General features: G+C 35.0%; 1 protein-coding gene across 1 annotated transcript; it reads left to right on the forward strand.

Annotated features, from left to right (window-relative positions):
- Positions 1 to 1,094: 1,094 nt before the first annotated feature.
- On the forward strand, positions 1,095 to 14,966 carry LOC134271889 (solute carrier family 23 member 2-like; the record flags this gene model as incomplete). Its single annotated transcript, XM_062754119.1, has 11 exons — positions 1,095 to 1,252; positions 1,598 to 1,698; positions 3,880 to 3,962; positions 7,577 to 7,758; positions 8,097 to 8,217; positions 8,969 to 9,125; positions 11,043 to 11,296; positions 11,738 to 12,011; positions 12,915 to 13,010; positions 13,599 to 13,799; positions 14,822 to 14,966. Coding segments are annotated over 11 exons (1,653 nt in total), but the record flags the coding sequence as incomplete, so codon positions are not given.
- Positions 14,967 to 20,277: the final 5,311 nt, after the last annotated feature.

The raw sequence follows: 20,277 nt of genomic DNA on the forward strand, positions 1-20,277 counted from the left end.
AAGATTTTTCCTATATATTCCTATGTAAAACTTGGGTCGGCCATTTTGGCCCCACCCTTGCCCCGGGGGTCATGATTTGAACAAATTTGAATTTACACTACCTGAGGATGATTCCACCTGAGTTTCATCTTTCCTGGCCCAGTGGTTCTTGAGAAGAAGATTTTTAAAGATTTTTCTAATATATTCCTATGTAACACTAGGGTCGGCCATTTTGGCCCCACCCTTGCCCCGGGGGTCATGATTTGAACAAATTTGAATCTACACTACCTCAGGATGATTCCACATGAGTTTCATCTTTCCTGGCCCAGTGGTTCTGGAGAAGAAGATTTTTAAAGATTTTTCCTATATATTCCTATGTAAAACTTGGGTCGGCCATTTTGGCCCCACCCTTGCCCCGGGGGTCATGATTTGAACAAACTTGAATCTACACTACCTGAGGATGATTCCACCTGAGTTTCATCTTTCCTGGCCCAGCGGTTCTGGAGAAGAAGATTTTTTAAAAATGCCATTAATTTTTAACAAATTCATGATTATCTCCCCTTGGAAAAGGGCGTGGCCCTTCATTTGAACAAACCTGAATCCCCTTCACCCAAGGATGCTTTGTGCCAAGTTTGGTTGAAATTGGCCCAGTGGTTCTTGAGAAGAAGTCGAAAATGTGAAAAGTTTACAGACAGACGGACAGACAGACGGACAGACGGACGCCGGACAAAATGTGATCAGAAAAGCTCACTTGAGCCTTCGGCTCAGGTGAGCTAAAAAAAATCTAACGGAGACAAGGCTATAAATAAACATTATGAAGTATATAATTAGTAAATAACTCAATTTTGATCCTGCTCCGTGACCCCATTTTTACTGACTTAAATCTTTTAGAATTTTTATAAATATCAAGATAATTTATGTTAATTTTTTCACTCAAATTATTTGAATTTGTTGTTAAAACATTCATTTTAAATTTGGTTGTTATATGGCGTTAAATAAAAACTAATAACAAAAGTCTATGAACTTTTTTTAATGACCCGCGTATCATACATTGTGTTTCGTTGGAAGACAAATACTAATGCTTACTTCATATTCAGTGATTCTTGTATTTTTAGCAACTCCTGATGTCCATCTCGGGGACGCTAGCTGTTGTGTTGATAGCCTCTAAGGTGATCTGTGCAGTAGACGACGAGGAATTCGTGGCCTACATATTAAGTTCTTCACTCTTTATGAATGGAGTCTGCACGATTTTAATGAACACAATCGGAGTCAGGTAAACGCATCTAAATTTAGCAAATAAAACACAATGACAATAGACATCCCTACTTTTATTATGAAATGCAGTGAAACCTGTGTAATTCGACATGCACTGGGAGATAAATTTTGTGTCGGAATAGACAGGTTGTCGGGATTGCACCGTTTAAAAAAGCATTGTAAAATAGTAAAATTTGGAATGAAATTTAATGTCGAAATTCACAGTATATCAGATTATTTGGGTTTCGGATTAGGCAGTTTTCACTGTACATTCAATCATATCTTTTAAAGGGTAAATTAAAATTGATCAAAATATGAATGAAAACATTTCGGTAATAAAAACTAACAGAAAAGTTTATTTCAGATTGCCTCTTTATCAAGGGGCCTATGGCGGTTATATTCTGCCGCTGTTAACCCTGCTAGAGATCGACCCTAATAAGTGTAAAGTGAAAACTCATCTTCAAGGTTTGTATCAGGATTTCTCGGCAGAATGTTGTGTTATCTATAAATATCACCTTGCAATCATACGTTCGTTTGTGACTGAGTTAGGAATTGCGAGTGAAATACGAAACGGAAGTGATGTAATTTTCATCGGGTTGGATATTAAGGTATTTTCGAAGGAATGCTCTCCCAATCGCATCATCTCGGGTCTTTCCGTGAGAGGTCGGGAAAACAACCTCGAATGTATTAACATCCTGTTTATTCAAATATAGGATGGACGGAGATAAAAGTTCCTTGTATAGTATATTTTAAGTAATATCATTACATTGAATAAAATTAAACTATATTCCACAGATGAAAGGTCTCCATGCATTATGTCAAAGATCGTGAAAAGGGGGAGTTGTTATGGCGTCATCCATGTACATTCGAGGTCGTTTTTCCGCTAGTCGGAAAGGCCCGAGAAGTTGCGATTGAATGCTCCCACTTTCATTGGCCTTGTCATTAAAATTTAAGCTTCTTTAATCTCAACCTCTATTGTTGATATTTAAACTTGATGTAACAGTATTCCTTATAATTATAGAAGTTCTGACTTTGATACCTTCTGTTCTATAAAAAGTGCCCGGATATTGGTGTGTTGTCTTTAAATACATTTAGATAGGGGAGAAAAATGATATTTTCAGTTGTGAATTTAGTCATTCAGTCATCAGGAGTAAAAATGATTTCCTGCATTATTATTGGAACTGTTACATTAAACTTTGTTAAACTCTTACATCGGAAGATACCTTGTAAATAAATGTAATACATGTATAAAAGGTGAAGAGGACGTATTGTGCTACAACTTGTTCAGAAAATATTCCTAATTTGTGATCGATCACCTTCCTTGTTAAAGAACATCTTATCAAGTGAGAGGGCATAGTTCTATATTAATTACACCTTATCGGTGCTAATTCTTCTCTACGTCTACAAATCAGAATCAACTAATTTACATAAAAGTATATATTTACATCGACAGCGCTTTATCGTTATATCAATCTTGTATATCCCAGTGACTTTGAAATAAAGACAGCGCGGAGATTACAACACCTGTTTCAAATATTGATATTTTGCAGACTACATAGCTGTAGGTTAATGCCAATTTCAGCTTTGTCATCATCAACTTCTCATATTATCACATTCACCTGTATAAGGTATTAATGTACTGAGTATCTTCTATTTAATAATTGGTATAAGTCGGGTTATTAGTACGATCGGTGTTATACCCAATGATGCTCATGACAAATAAGTAGAAGTTACAAGGCTTTCTCTAGTATCGTTATCCCTATATCAGTTCTTAGTATATTCCATGGTCTCAGTTGTTGATTATTGTGTTACCTGATCAATACTGAGAGCTAACAAAAAAGCGCCACCTGTCGACAGGAGAAACATCTCTAGTATTCAGAACAAGGTGTCTGTATATTTACTATTTGTACTATTGGAAAAATCTATGAGACGTTCACACTTTGTCCTCTCCATAAATTGTTAACTTTGATAAAATCTTTCCTTCTTCATAAATGTGACATGCATGAATGGAAAAATGCATTTACATGTACTTAATAAAAATTACCTCTTTAGCACATGTATGAACTTTGTCACCCCAAGATAACAGAGATCTAAGAAGTTATCCTACTTAAAGTAAACCTGTCCGTTTTCCCTTAGCTAAATCCATAATCGGTCTGTTTTTATTGTTGTTTTTGTCTTTATACATATGTCTGACCTCTTCCAAGGTGTAACTGTTGATGTCATTCGACAAATTTAAGTTTCTGATCTTGGCAGAACTTTCATGGTTAAATTTCCTTCTTGTTAATGCTCCAACTCATTTGTTTAGATTCTATCTGTTTATTAAAATATTTTCTGATATCACTATCATTGGTATTTGATGCTGTCAAATATCAAGAAACATAGTCTTTAAATGTAATTGTTCAAAATATGGACGTCACGCTTCATAATCGTTTTCTTTCTTGAACTGAAACTGTATTGAGACAAAAATGTTAATTTTAGCTAGATTTTATTTCTAGGGAATACTTTTAAAAATGCTACGTATATATTTTTAAATAAAGCATTTTGACCCCTATATTTTTTGGAATAGAACATTTCCAATCTACTCCTGAAAACATATACCAAACAATTTCTAAATTTTCATATATTGATTAATTTTTATTTTCACAGGCTTAAATTCAACAAACACTTCAGAGATAACCGTCAGCGAAGCTTCAGAATTACGGGGGGTTATATTAACAAATATGAGAGAGGTGAGCATTGCATCAGATTATTCAAATGGAAAAATATTTGGTTTTTTTTCAATTTCTCTTCAATTTTAAAATTTCGTCTTAAAATACCTTTCTCTGGTTTTCGGAGATCATATGCATTGGCCATGTTACGGTAACTGCGGGACTATATACTCTTCTGCAAGGCAAATTTATAAGATGGCGAAAAATTATATTTGGTAAAACAATTGCCTTTGCATCATATTTCACAAACAAGATGAGTTTGTGAAACACTATGCGCCCAGCGGCAACAAAGTTAAAAAAAACATATTTTTATCATATAGGTCACAGTCAAGGTCACAAAGTCATTGATCTTGTGACCGGGCGCATTTTTTTTAATTTATTTATTTAGTGTCATTTGAAAGAACTTGATTAGTGAAGTATGCATATCAAATATGAAGTTTCTATCTCTCATGGTTCAAAAAAAGCTATTTTTAGCATATAGGACACAGTCAAGGTCACAAGGTCATTGACCTTGATGTCATGTGAAAGGGCTTAATTAGTAGAGTTTACATGCCAAATATCAAGGCTCTATCTTTCTTCCTTCAAAGGTTATGGCGAAGGTTAAAGTTTGCCGACAAAAAAAAAAACTATATTTAGCGTATAGGTCACAGTAAAGGTCGCAAGGTCATTGACCATAGTGTCATTTAAAAGAGCTGAATAAGTGGTGTAGGCATACCAATATGAAGTCTATATCTTTCTTGGTTCAAAAGTTATGGTGAATGTTAAAGTTTGCAGAAAAAACTATTTTTAGCATATATGTCACAGTCAAGGTCAAAGGTCATTGACCTTGGTATCATTTGAAAGAACTTAATTAGTAGAGTATGCATACAAAATATGAAGTCTCAACCATTCATGGTTCAAAAGTTATGGCGAAGGTTAAAGTTTGCAGGCAAACAGACAAACAGATAAACAGACAAACAGACAGACAGACAAGACAAAAACAATATACGCCTCGGATCTTTCGATTCGGGCGCATAAAAAGAAATCATTTTGCCCTGCAAAAAAGTACTACTGCTGTTATCGTGAAAGGTTTGATTATTGAACACAAACTCTCTTTTCATTCGAGAATTGAACACAAGTTAAAGAGACACCGTAACGCACAAAGGGGAAAGTTAACAAATGTAGAATTTTTGCATGACCTGTGTAAATTTTGTTCAATCCTAAAAGTATTGAGTTTCAGAGAATTACAGGTTTAAGAACCTAAAAATTCTATTTCTATGAAGAAAAATAAAAGTAAAAATAATTTCAGTATTCCCCATATCGAAAATATTGCTAAATACTTTTTCCTTCCTATTGTACGTGTGCGCAGAAAGGTTGAATAAGTTTCCATTGTTACCATGGTCTAAAGTACCCAGGAATAATGTAAGTAGACCAAAAATTTGGATGCAATCTTTTTAAAACGTTGTTAAAACATATTTCTCACCTCTGAATGCTCCAGTTGAATGTTGTTTACAAGTTTGAGCTAAAAATAAAAGTGGCGTGATCTTGACATACACGAAAACAACGAAACGGTAGACACAACTTTTGTTTTTCCGGTATTTGTATTGTGCAGTCTTTTCTTGCGGTTTAATTGTCATATCTTAGCTATATTCTCATAATTTTCATGTCTTTCTCTGTATGCTACAGATATTGTAAAGGAAACACATGATTTTGACTCATTGTGCCACATAAAGCTACCACACCAACCCCCTTTTAATGCTTTCAAGCACCAAGTCAAAATATTCGTAAAAGAATAACTTATGATTATTTATTGATTGCGTATAATTTTGTATATGTATGTATATTGATTTTGGTCCACAGAAGACCCCGGGAAAGAATAGTGCTTGCACCAATCGGGTTACCTTCTTTAAATAAAGAATAATTATTATTCTAACTTCCGGCCAAACCGGAAGTAGACAAAAGTACACAATTTTTACCGATCTTGACACGTTTTTTTTTGGGTATTATCTGCCACTGGAAGCATAAAAGTTAATATTCCGTACCATCGAATTCACTTCCGGTCAAAGCGGAAGTAGCAAGAAATGGCTTACTTTTGCAGTAATCAACATAGATTTTGAGGATTTAAATCATTGGAGACGACATTACTCATTTTTTTAAAATAAAAATTACTTGGGTCAAACAGGACGTAAGACCTACGCGTTGCTTTGCAAAGAGCTTTGCTCTAGTTATTATTTAATTGGTTTAAGGGGACTGACTGTGATTTCCATTGCGCAATATTTCGCGCATCATAGTAAAAGGAAGCATATTTACTGTAATAAAGCAACTTTTTCGCTTAATTATCAAAATTAAACAGAATTAAGAAATTAAAGTGAAGTTAAATTTCAATTTTATTTAACTGATTTTTTAATCAATTTTGCAATTGATAGGTAGGTTGACGTCGTTATAGTGTGTTTTGACGTTATGATAAACTGAAGCTCTTAAAGAATGGGGTAATAAAATGTTATTAAAGAAAAAGTAATAAACATACGCTCTTGAAATTTAAAACATAGAAATTTCAGAATATCTCCATTATTTTTATTATTTTTCCATATGAAATCTTTATGCCCGTCATATTTTGAAGTACTCTATAAAACAGGAAAATTCGTTAATTTTTGACATTTTGAGATGCCCCCTCTGGTAATAAGACGGTAGAATTTTGTGTTTCTTATATATATTGTATTATATAGTATTTCTCATCAAACATTATAGTTTGAACAAAAAGTCTATTGTATAATTTGTATAATTTGCTTTAAAGTGCTTAAATTGGCACTTTGCTTTATAATCCAATAGTAAATGTACCTGTATTTTGGGACGGTCCCTCAAAAATACCTTGACGGTAGATTTCCCCTTAACTCGGCTTGTACACTGAAGTTAATGTAGGTTATATATGGAATAAAAATAAAGAGTTTCGCTATTGTAGTTTTCACACAATAAAACCCCAGTTGGCCACCTTAAGGTCAGACGACACGTTCCTAAAATATGTTTCTCTTCGCATTATTTAAAAAATGTTGCATAATTTTAATTTTCTTGAGATTTCTGCATTGTTTTCAATATGTTTTTAAATATAAGTATCCTAAAAATTGTGATATTCGCCATTCAGGACAGCGGATTACCCATAAGGGTAGTATAAGAAATAAAACCCTGTAGTATCTTGCCCAAATGCCTGGTAAGGTACCTTGATTTTTTGTGAGGAAACTTGTTTGAGAACCTAAGCTTCAACGACAAATTCTTGGGAAAAATTATGTGATGAAACGTATCAGTAATACAATAACTAATCTTTTTAATCCTATTTAAAATGATTATTTAAACAGATATAAATATACACAATAAAATGTCTTTCTTTGTTGTTAGTACGGGAATACGGGTAATGTATTTTTTTTCTGCAACAATTACGACATTTATTCCCCTACTAACAATCAAAGAAAGTATTTAATTGTTTAAGGTCAGACGACACGTTCCTCAGAAATGATGGAATAACCACTGTTCATTCAAGAAATCTCTAGAGGTGATATACTTAGTGTTGTTCATGCACTGATTAACGGCAATAGGTTCTCTTAAGAAATAAAATAGAAAATATTCAGTGGGAGAAAATTATATTATTCTAATGTTCCTTACAGTTACAGGGGTGTCTGATGCTGGTGGGGGTGATCCATATGTTGATGGGAGCCACGGGACTTATCGGCGTCCTCCTCCGCTTTATCGGCCCCGTGACCGTGGTCCCCACTATCCTGCTCCTGGGGATAGCCGTGGTGGACCCCATCCTGGACTTCTGTGTACCCAACTGGGGGATCGCAGCTCTGTAGGTTTTCTACATGTAGACTTCTCAATATTAATAGCAAAAGTATACAGTCAAATACGCTTATAGTGATTACGCTTTTAAAAAAATTTAAAACGAAGCATTTTTCATTACTCTATACGTAAAAATATATGTAGTCTTACGATTAATAAGGAATTACTCCTAGCGAAGCAAACAGACCGTGTCTGGCTCTTCGTTTCAAGCTTCTTTTACTACATTTCTCCTCGGCTTCTTGATATCTCATCATCTGTAAATTCCTTGATACAGCTCTTAACTTTAACGCATAAAGATATAGTTTATTCTTGGCAAAAAATTAAAGTTCATGACGGATTCTATTTCAGTGTGACTGTTACCGGCTTTGTGTTGGCTTTCTATCTAGCCAAGTATAACATGCCTGTAGCAGTTTGGACGCCCAAGGGCGGATGTCGAGTTGTCAAGTACCCAGTACATCAAGTGTTTGCTGTAAGTTCATCTTACTGAAATAGGGTTGTTCTTAAAAAAATAATGTAATTGATTATTTCATTTGTTGATGTGGATGAATTTTTTGTATGATATCTTAGTAATTTTACATTTACAGTATCTGAACGTGTTACCGATAATATTAAAAAGACATGGACACAGTTTTATATGAAGTTTTAAAATAAATTTTTAATGTTTATTATTAATTATCAATTTTACTTAATTCTAATGACCAGCAAAAATTTGAACATCGTTTGTTGATTAACAAACGAGATACAGAACTTTTCACAAGGCTTGTTATTTTCCCCTTACTACGTAAATATATTTGTCTAATCAGAGTTCTTTACAAGAAATCATACTATGAATTCGCCCCGTTTATATAAATTTTTTCTTCTCTAAATAAGATGGAAGAAACGAAAATAAAACGGCGCGAAATATACACGATATTATCATCTCATATGTCATGGCACACCAACATCTTAACATGATTTCGTTGCAGTACTTAGATAAAATTTGTGATTGTGCTTTTATTTTAATTTACTGTATACAGGGTTATTTTTGTCCCGTATTATTTTTGTCAATTCACACATGCCACCTGTGACTTGGGCGAAAGGGGCTAAATAGAACGGGGGCGAAAATCTCCCCGTATACAGTGTTTCAAACCTTTTTATTCTGAAAAAAAAAACAGAAACGAAGACTGCAAGCGTAACTTCTTTAGATTTTATCACAGATTTGGGAATCTTTTTTATTTTAGATCCTGATTTCTATCGTTGTTGGCTGGGTGGTCAGTTGGATCGTCACAGAAGCCGGGGGTTTTACGGACGATAAAGAAGATAAAGGTTACAATGCCCGAACGGACGCTCGTCTGGAAGGAATCGCGGCAGCAGACTGGTTCTTCTTCCCTTATCCAGGTATAATACAAACACATTCAAATCTAGATCTATTCATAGTTCATTTTTAAAGCATCCTCTAACACAGTAATAGGCATGTGTGTAATGCCTACCACAATTTAATTATTTTTTAGATCACCTGAGTCACTCAGGTGACCTATTGCTATCCGTTTTCCTCCGTCGTCATCCGTCGTGCGTCGTGTGTCGTGTGTTAATATTTGAACATTTTCAGCTTCTTCTCTGAAACCACTTTACCAATTTCAACCAAAGTGTACAGCATCTATGAGTAAAGGGGAACAAAAATTGTGAATTTCATGGTCCCTGTCCCCGCCCCGCGGGGGGGGGGGGGGGGGGGGGGCGGAGGGTGGGCCAAAACCACTAAAATTAATGAAATCTTTAAAAATCTTCTTCTTTATTCCTGGACATCAAGCAGGCAAACTGTTAGCATGAATGTGATGAGCATTGAGTCCTCTACCAAAATTGTGAAATTCATGGCCCCAGGGTCTATTGCTAGGGCGGGGCTATATGAATTATATAATTAAAATGCATTATTTTTTTGAAAATCTTCTCTGCTCCCGGGTATCAAATAAACTAGCTAAGTACATAGTTATGATAAGCAAGAAAGCCTCTTCTAAAATGGTGAATTTTATGGCCCCAGGGTCAGGGGTTCTGGTGTTAGGGTGGGGCTCTATTGATTATATAGTGAAAATGCATTTATACTTTGAAATTCTTCTTCTCTGCTCCTGGGTATTAAATAAGCTAACTAAGTACATAGTTATGATGAGCAAGAGTGCCTCTTCCAAAATTGTGAATTTTATGGCCCCAGGGTCAGGGGTTCTGGTGTTAGGGTGGGGCTCTATTGATTATATAGTGAAAATGCATTAAGTGTTTCAAAATATTCTTCTCTGCTCCTGGGTATTAAACAAGCTTACTAAGTACATAGTTATGATGATCAAGAATGCCTCTTCCAAAATTGTGAATTTTATGGCCCCAGTGTTAGGGGTTCTGCTATAAGAGTAGGGCTCTTTTGATTATATAGTGAAAATGCATTATTTCTTTGAAAATCTCCTCTGCTCTTGGGAATCAAATAAGTTTAGTACATAGTTATGATGAGCAAGAGTGCCTCTTCCAAAATTGTGAATTTTATGGCCCCAGGGTCAGGGGTTTTAGTGTTAGGACGGGGCTCTATTGAATATACATGTATTATGAAAATGCATTGATTCTTTCAAAATCTTCTTTGCTCCTGGGTAATAAATTAACTAATTTAGTATAAAGTTATAATGCCTCAACCAAATTTGTGAATTTCATGGCCCCTGTGTCAGAGATTTTGCCATTTGGTGTAAGGGGGGGGGGGGGTGAGGGTTAGATAATTCATGCCTCCTGGGTCAGAGGTATAGGAGGGGTGGGAGGATTACATAGTCTGAAAATAAATTAATGCTTTGATATCTGCACTTTGGTATTAATCAACCATTTATGATGATGAAATAAAATTTATAATAATATTTCCAAAATTTTTAAATATGTGGCTCCAGGGTCAGTGGTTCCTTTGGGGTGGGGTGCACAACTGGTTATAAAGAAGAAGTGTTCTCTTTGTTACTCTGACTACCTCTGGGTATTAAGTAAATAGAGCATGCCAAGTTTATAATTATGATAAATGGTGCCTCTTTCAAAAATTGTGAATTTCATGGCCTCTGGCTTACAACATACACCAAATTCAATTGTTGGAAAATTGTTACATGATATTCAGGCCCTTGGCTCTCTTGCTTTCTTACGGAAATTAATTTTGTGAATAATAATTGGAAACATTTACAACTCCTTTCGAATTTCATTGATATGGCTTGGATATGAAGTTATAATTATTGTGCACTGTGAATTTATCTTTAACAATTTGTTTTATATAAATACTAGTACAATGTTTTGATGCTACTGTTATAACAGGTCTCCATGGACCCATTTCATATTCGACTCCAGTTTTCCTAGGATTTTTAATAGCGACCTTTCTATCTATCTTGGATTCTATTGGTGATTACTACGCATGCGCTTCTATGAGTCACGTGCCGCCGCCTCCGCAGCACGCGGTAAATAGAGGCATTATGATGGAGGGGTTAGGGACTATTCTGTCTGGAGCTGTTGGGGCAACGCAAGCCACTACAACTTATGGTGGCAACATAGGATCAATAGGAGTCACAAGGGTAATTGTTTACTAGTATATTAAAATATTAACCTGGAAACGCAAGACACGACAACTTATGGTGGCAACATAGGGTCAATAGAAGTTACACGAGTAAGTCTATACAAAGAAATATTAACCTGGAAACTCAAGCAATGACAACTTATGGTGGCACCTTAGGGTTAATAGGAGTTACAAGGGTATGAAACCCAAGTCACAATAACTTATGGTGGCAACATAGGATCAGCAGGAGATGAAAGGGTAGGTATATACAAAAAATAACTTAGAAATGATTTTGAATGCACATTCAGCACAAGTTATGTGCTGTTGTTTTTTTTTTTTATATTTTTGATCAAATGTGAAAAAACAGATTGTTTAAACAAACTCTACCTGAATATTACTCAAAAAATAAACCCTGGAATCTTTAATTATATCCTTTGATATCCTTTTCTTTATGTTTCAGGTTGCCAGTACTAGTGTTTTTGTCGGGTGTGGTATTCTCTATATTATCTTTGGTCTGTTCGGGAAGTTGTCTGCCGTGTTCATTTCGATCCCGTACCCAGTTCTCGGTGGCTCCTTAATCACTATGATCGGAATGTTTATTGGGGTCACGCTTTCTAACCTCAGACCAATTTCTCTGACGTCATCTAGAAATTTAGCTATCATTGGAACCTCTATTTTATTAGGTCTTCTAATTCCAGAATGGGTTAAGAAGTACGGTAGTGATCTCGATACAGGTGAGAACAAACATGAAAAAATTTTGCTAAAATCTTCTTTATTTTGTTTGAATGTTTTTTAACGTCCCTATCGAGAATTTTTCACTCATATGGAGACGCCACTACTTGGCGGCGGAGAGCTGCAAATTTTGTCTTCTACTCGACACTCGGGGCCTTCGAGCAGGGAGGGATCTTTTTCGTGCCAGCACCTACTGAGACACGGGATCTCAGTTTATACGGTCTCTTCCGAGGGACCGGTCTCCACGTACCACAGTGGGATTCTAAACCGAGACGTAAGGATCAACTCCTTACTTTGCGACTCTAGAGCGGACACTCTAACCATTGCTAAATCCTTTTTAAATCAAAGGAAAAACACAATCAAAATTCAGAGGAAATTGATAAAAAAAAATTTAACACAAATTTTGACACTTTTAACAAGTTTGAATGTATTTGTGTATATGATGGTTTAAGAAATCAGGAATTTCATTCCTTCAAATACATTGCTAATATTCCCAGACTGCACAGTCAGGGAAAAGGTCAAAAATTGTCATAGGACTAAATATTTTAGTTAACATTTTGCCAAAAAGCTTTCAAATATGAATAAACACTATTTTCACGGTTCATTTATGTATATGTAGCTAATCATCTTAAATTAATGCATAAAACCAGAAACTAGTCAGTTATCAGTTCTATCAAATTTTTATATATAAAAGTGTTCTTTGTTTCAATATTGATTGGTGTATCGTTCACCGATTGTATACAAAATAAGATTGTGAGGTTTCAAAGTCTATAAATTTAAACACATTTCAAGCCAATTTCAGGTCCACACAGTGTGTCGTTTCCAGTATACAGTGAATACATGTACCGTGTATTATTAGTTCCTATGTGTACCGTGTATTATTAGTTCCTATATGAATATTTCAGGAAACCAGGACGTGGACTTCAGTCTAAAGGGTCTTTTTGGAAATTCTAATTTTGTGTGTGGTATTTTATCCTGCTTTCTGGACAATACTGTCCCAGGTGAGTTCCTGTAAACATATCTGTAACTTCATGGTCTGTTTGTGGAGACTGCCAGGAAATAGCTCCATTTGCAGTACGGGCAACGCGGATTATGCTCCGAAATCTACGAAATACCACTGCCCAAAATAATTATCGATGTAAACCCAGCTCCCCATAGCGGTGTGTTAATCCTTTCCGCGATACACCGCCGCGGTTAGTTCATAATTTAATCCCGAAACAAAATGTGCTGAATGTCTGCGGTAGAGGTTAACAAAAGGAATCAACTGTACACCGGGTAACCTGATCTCATCTTTAATATTTTAGAGGTTCCTGGTTACTCTGCTCCTGGTCTTTATTAATCAGGTCCTGTTAATGGACTTTTGAGTTTGAATACAGTTCGTTATGTCCATGTATTTAATCTATAAGTCATGGTAACATTCAACATTGATTCCGATGCAGATTACGTCACTTCCGTATTGCACAAGTAAAAACTATAACACTGAGTCAAACACACGCTCACAGGCAAGCGTTTTACTATATCCCTTCCAATTCCGTTTAGAGGTGAAAAAAAACTTAATTTTGATAACTGGAGGAGTTTTGTTTTTACAGGCACTTTAGAAGAGAGAGGGATAGCGGCGTGGCAGTCGGACGAAGAGGCGGAGAGCAGTAAAACTTTATCACTGACTTTTGAGGAAGGGGTAGAAATCTACGAAATACCACTGCCCAAAAAAATTAAAATGTGGGAGGGTTGGAAATATATTCCGTTCATGCCGGACCCCAAGAAGGAGAAGAGGGAGAGGAGTTTATCTGGTCAGTGGTCCCGGAGAAAGAGCCTGGTGACGGGTGTGGGGAGCACTGGCTACTAGAAAAATCAAAGTACTGAAAGTACCCGGAGAAAGAGTTTGGTGGCAGGGTTCGGGAGCACTGGCTACTAGAAAAATCAAAGTACTGAAAGTACTGAAAAGCGGCTACTAGAATAGAAAAAAAACTCGTGTTATGTTAGAGAGCATGAACTTAGAGCTTGTGGTGTACTGACGGCTTACACTGGGGCGCAAAATCTCACTTTTTATTGTTGCTTTTAAATGTATTTCTGAACCACAGGCACTTAAAGTTACTTGTTTTTTCTGATGTAAAAGAAAAAAAATCTTCATATCTAATAATACCCGAGCTATTAGATTTGGAATTTTTTTTTTAATAAGAAAAATAAGTTATGTCATGTGCCTGAATTCTGAAAATATGTGATGTCTGCATCTAGGTGTCAACACAGAGTCAAAATGAAATGTATTGTAATATTGATTATTGATGATAGTTGATGCTTATTTTAAATGTATAATCTTATTATGTATAAATACCCAGGTAAAATAGATCAAAACAAATCATGAATTTTAAAAATGATTAGAGGGTTCTTACTAGTAAGTAGTTTTTATTATAATTATATGGATGAAATATCATTAGTGTTCGTTGATATAGTAACTGTAGAAAAAACGGAAAACAGTACAATTTTGAATGAAATGCTAGCTTTGGTCCAAAAGGGTATACTTTATATATGTATAAGGACAGAGATGAAGTGTTGTGAGTTTGCATGCTATATGTGGAGCATATTTGAAGAGATCGTTTTCTTTTTTTCCAAAAACAGTCCCAAGAAAATTCTGAATTAATCTTTTTTATTAATTAAAAAAAAGAATTGTATTTTCTTATAAAAGAAAAAAGTAAATGTAAGGAACTTGTAAATGCGAACCCATTTAATCTATCACGTGTCTTTGCATGAAATAAAATTTGCTGAATGTGAACTGCTGATTACTTTGAATTAATTCCTGTTTTCTTTCTTATAGTTTCCGCCCTGTGCTTTGGTCGGTAACATCTGCTAACTTCATCCTCGTTTTATACAAGATAGAATTTCGAATGTGCTCTTTTTCTTTCTTGTCATTGTAAATAGTTTCGATGTATGTGTATATGTAAATAAAATCTTCATCTTAAGACTCCTCTTGTCATTCTTCTTTTTAGTAATGTTTCCAATGTCTTTTCCTTTACAAATTAAAAAAAACCACCCCTTTTTATAAATGGAAAGCTTGATTTTAATCATGTGTTATTTATTATGTTCCCCAAACGAAGTTGGGGAACATATTGTTTTTACCCTGTTTCTTATTATTATTATTATTATTATTATTATTATTATTCGTGATTAAGAATGTAAACGTTAGATTCCAACAGCCTTCTCTCTTTCTTTTCAAACTTGAAGAGTTGGTGTACTGGGAAAATTTTGTCCTCGAGTGATCTTGTAAACTACACATCCGAGTAAGGTAAAATGTTTTTAGGGTCAGTAGACATGTTATGTAGATTTGCCGTTTAATTACAAAGGTCATTTTGCGCGCACGTGCTTGCAAGAGCGCGCACGTGCAACACGAAAAATGACGATTTAATTGATATCGGCGTAACTTTTTACATTTTTGATGAAATGCTTTGAAACTCATAATATAAGGATATATTAGTAGCATAGACAATAAGACATGGTCAAAATAGCAAGATCTCACGCGCATGCACGTGCGCTTCGCTCTGATTGGCTGAAACTAAAGTCTCAATATCTTTCTTGTTTTTTGATGAAATCCTTTGAAATTTTGAACATAGCCATTCATTAGGATACCCTACAAAATAATTTATAAAAATTATCATGAAAACACGTGCATGCACGTGCGCTGCAATCTGATTGGCTGAAACTTTAAATAGCTATAACTCCCTTGGTTTTCAACCAAACATATATTTATATACCATCTGTATGATAGAGTATCAGGATGTGATTTGGAACATAGATAGATATAATAGACTTCTACAAGAAGGTATGGTCACCATGCACATCCATACACGTGCGTGTACGTGCGCTGCAATCTGATTGGCCGAAACTTTAAATAGCTATAACTCCCTTAGTTTTCAATTAAACAGGATGAGATTTGGAACATAGATAGATATATAATGGACTTCTAAAGAAGGTATGATCACCATGCACATCAATACACATGCGTGAACGTACGCTGCAATTTGATTGGCTGAAACTTTAATCAGCTATAACTCCCTTGGTTTTCAACCAAACGGAGTGGGATTTAAACATAGAAGATGTAATGGACTTCTACAAGAAGGTATGTCACCATGCTCATGTATGCACGTGCGTGCACGTGAAATGAATAAAATCAAAAATACACTTTAATGAGCGTATTCTTGAATACTTTTGGATTAAATACTTTAATATTTAGTATATTAAAGTATACAGATTGTGTAGAAAAGATGATATGGTCATTACGCACATGCATTCACATGCGCACGCGTGCAGTGCTAAATTTGAATGAACTTGGTACCCTTCTGGGTAAACGTTGTTAAAGTCTCAAATGCATAAAGTTTGTCTTATTTAATGAAGCTTACAGGGAATATGGCACCGTTTTAAAAGGGAGATGTGGGAGCGTTATGTGTATATGTAAATAAAATCTTCATCTGTAAGACTCCTCTTGTCATTCTTCTTTTTAGTAATGTTTCCAATGTCTTTTCCCGTTAAAAAAAACAATTAGCTTGATTTTAACTATTATTTTTCGTTCTATAATTGACGGTTTAATAATTCTAACGCAAAGCCCGTTATGTATAAATCTTCCCACGTTTCTAACTATTGTTGATGTCCCTGGCATATCTAACAAACTAGACAGTGATTCCTTATATTTACAATTCCACTGTGAAATAAAATTGCAAATTTAGATTTTTAAACTGTTCTGTAAAGCATTTAAATTGCGGAGTTAATATCTCCCAGTTGACAAACACGTTGATGAAACAAGGATATCAGCAGTCTCGTTTAAAGTCATCAATTCATAAATTCTATGGTCCATACAATGACCTTGTCAGCGAACACAATTTATCATTGAGTCAAATGCTGACTGACGTTTTTCATACCAATTGTTAGTCCATTTTTTACAAATTTTTCCGTTATTTCCCGATCATGACAGGGACCACACGGCGGGTGTGACCGGTCGGCAGGGGATGCTCACTCCTCCTTGGCACCTGATCCCCCCTGAAGTTTTGGAGCTAGCTAGGTCTATGTTTGCTGTGCTCCTATTTTGTATCATTTCATGGACTTTGAGTTTCAATGCAGTTCGTTATCTCCATATATTTCATTATATGAGATCTTCTGTAACAATTGCAATAGTCCCTGCCCACTGACGTCAGACACAAAGACATACGCACAAGATCTAGATGCCTATCAGGCCGTTTTAACTCCTGGCCTTTTAATATGCGAAATTTATTTTTCGGTAGAATCAAGAGAATCAACTTTCCTAACTTTCAAAGGTCACAGATAAAACAAATAGAAATGGAAATATAAGAAAAACATCAGGTGGAGAGCAAACACGAACCTCCGAAAACAATACAGGTAAGGTCAGGTACTATAGGGAACAAAGCATTCCCTGTTGAAGGTATGACTCGCTGTGAGGCCTATGCAAAGTTGGGATATACCAAACATTCCTTAGTACTAGTAGATAATAAGGCCTAATGATTAGTATGGAAAACATCAGTCTGTATTCGAATTCATGGTATCGACCATTAAACTTCAAAGAGATGACTTGAAACAAACCTATTGGTATTCTTGTTTTATCAAATTGTTTGTCAAAAGTTTGACTCGTTTTAAAAATTGTTCCCTATTCCCTAAATAGTACCCTATTTTGTTTTAAATCAACTTGAAGACATAAATATCATGCCACAGCTTACCGGTATGACCGCCCCATTATATAAGCCTTTTACGACAAGCAAGGGGTACTGAGGATTAAGCTTATAAATGTCATAAGCTTATGTATGCTTAATGAAAATTGAACATATTCTATTAAAGTCATCACGTTTCAAGTCCACTGGTATGTACTGAGTCCAACAATAAATGAAATAGACTATATCTAATTGATTAATTGTTTAAATTTTCATGTTTATATGTACCATATTTGTTGAAAAAAAAACATCTCTCTATGATGCCAAAGCCTGGATGTTGTTGAATATTTTCGGGAACCCGCTATGTATCTTTGTTTTTAAGGATTTTTATGAAGTTTCGGAATCCAGTATAGATATTGTAATTCAAATTCATTTTGGATCTTTGGGATATTAAAATATTCAAAACTGACATATGATTTTGAAGAATTTTTTTCCTTAGAAAGGGAACTATGAGTTTACTAATAAGTTGCATTACCTCTGGAAGAATCAAATCCAAGTTCTTCAAAATACAATTTATATACTAGCATTGAGACTTACAAACGAAAACAATGTTTTTACTTGCTCTGTCAGCAGGGACCAGTTCGTACTGATCATGTTATATATCTCATTCTTTTTTAGTGGCGCATTGGTTAGAGCGAGGTTATAGCGTCTGCTCTAGAGTCGCAAAGTAAGGAGTCAATCCTTACGTCGCTGGTTCGAATCCCACTGTGGGACGTGGAGACAGGTCCTTGATGAGACCGTATAAACCGAGGTCCCGTGTCGCAGTAGGTGCTGGCACGAGAAAGACCACTCCCTGCTCAATGGCCCTGAGTGCCGAGTATAGGACAAAATTTGCAGCTGTCCATGTGAATGAAAAATTCTCGAGAGGGACGTTAAACAATATACAATATCAATCAATCAATCAATCAATCGATCTTTTTTACTTCTTGTTTATTGAATACAGAAGGATAGATGATAATCATATTGTCCCTTCATCTGTTAATACTCGATTGTAGCATAGATCTCATACATTTAATCCATTCTAACAAAGTGTCAACGTCTTCCTTTCCATATCTAGTCCACCGCCTGCCGTAATCATCTATACAGAATCCATGATATACATGAAATTCTGAGCTAGATGAAGGATCGGGGCTTCCTATATTTAGGACCTGTTAAAATATCGGTAAGTTGTATTTGCTGACAAGGTCGTTGTATCAAGCAAAGAACTTACGAAATGATGACTTTAAACGAAATTACGATAACATAATTAAAATTTGTGATGTTTTCATATTCAAATAGCTCATACATGCCACTGATAAGGATTTGAATTTGTTTTGTTGAAAAGAAAATGAGAGATGTCTGTTCAGAGAAACCGAGGATGCAACATATTCGTGACATAAATTTAGCAGATAGGCCAATATATCCATTCAAATGCCCATGCAACATTTATCAAGTCAGTATAGAAAATTTCAATGTAACAACCCGACTCTTTCTTTTACCTAAGCTAATCAGTTTTAAATGAATCAATATTAAGATTGCAGAAACAAAAGTAAAATAATCTTACATTTTTACACAAAATTAACAGCAGTTCATCATTTTAAAAAAAACTTGGATTTAATTCTAAAAGTGGTAATCCTACTTATACTCATTATTCCCTTTCTGAGGGAGAAATTCTTCAAAATCATATGTCAGTTTTGAATATTCTTAATATTCCACATATATTGTAGAATATTGGATTCCGAAACTTCATAAGAATTCATACAAAGATACATTGTGCGTTCCAGTAAATGTTCAACCAAGCCTCTTTTGTTACTCCTCACTAAGATATTGACAGCAATGAAGGAAAAACTTTAAGAGTACTGTGCAACAATATATTCAAGAAGTGGTTGTGGATACTCAAAAATTCCAAAGAGTTTTTGGACAATTTTTTGTGAATACTCAAAAATTCCAAAGAGTTTTTGGACAATTTGAAATCACTAGATTTTACCATTAAAAACTTACGAAATTTCACCTGTACGAGGGTTGCCCGTAAAGATCGTGGACATCATTGATAATTACTGACAAACATTGACAAAATATATGAAACTATTATTTTCATTAAATCCATGTTTCATTTTATTAACATGAAAGTTTTCAACAAAAACAAAGCACAAATAGTTATATTTTTATTAGATTAAAAAAAGACATACACTCATACCCGGATCATTAAAATGAAAATTCTTGACGTTACCCGACGTCAAAAGCACAACGAGTACATGTAATTTTTCTCAACATAGTCACCGTTTAACTCAATACATTTTTTATGTCGCTTTAACCACTCATAAAAATGTGCACAAAATGTTCAGGTTTCACACGTAAAATAATATATTTAACAATGCCTGTCTCATATCCTGTAATCATCCAAACTCCACGTAAAAAGATTTTATTTGCGGAAATACGGCAAAGTCACGTTATGAAAGTCATTTTTACAGCACTGCAATCTCGGAATGATGGTTTTCCATCACGCATGTAATCCTATAAACTGTTCCTTTCGTCAGAAAATATTATATGCCACTTAAATACTAATGTACGGCTTCTTTTA

This window comes from Saccostrea cucullata, unplaced genomic scaffold (genome assembly GCF_032062105.1).
Source record: "Saccostrea cucullata isolate Sc308-1 unplaced genomic scaffold, CSIRO_AGI_Scuc_v1 ctg1462, whole genome shotgun sequence".
Lineage (NCBI taxonomy): Eukaryota > Metazoa > Mollusca > Bivalvia > Ostreida > Ostreidae > Saccostrea > Saccostrea cuccullata.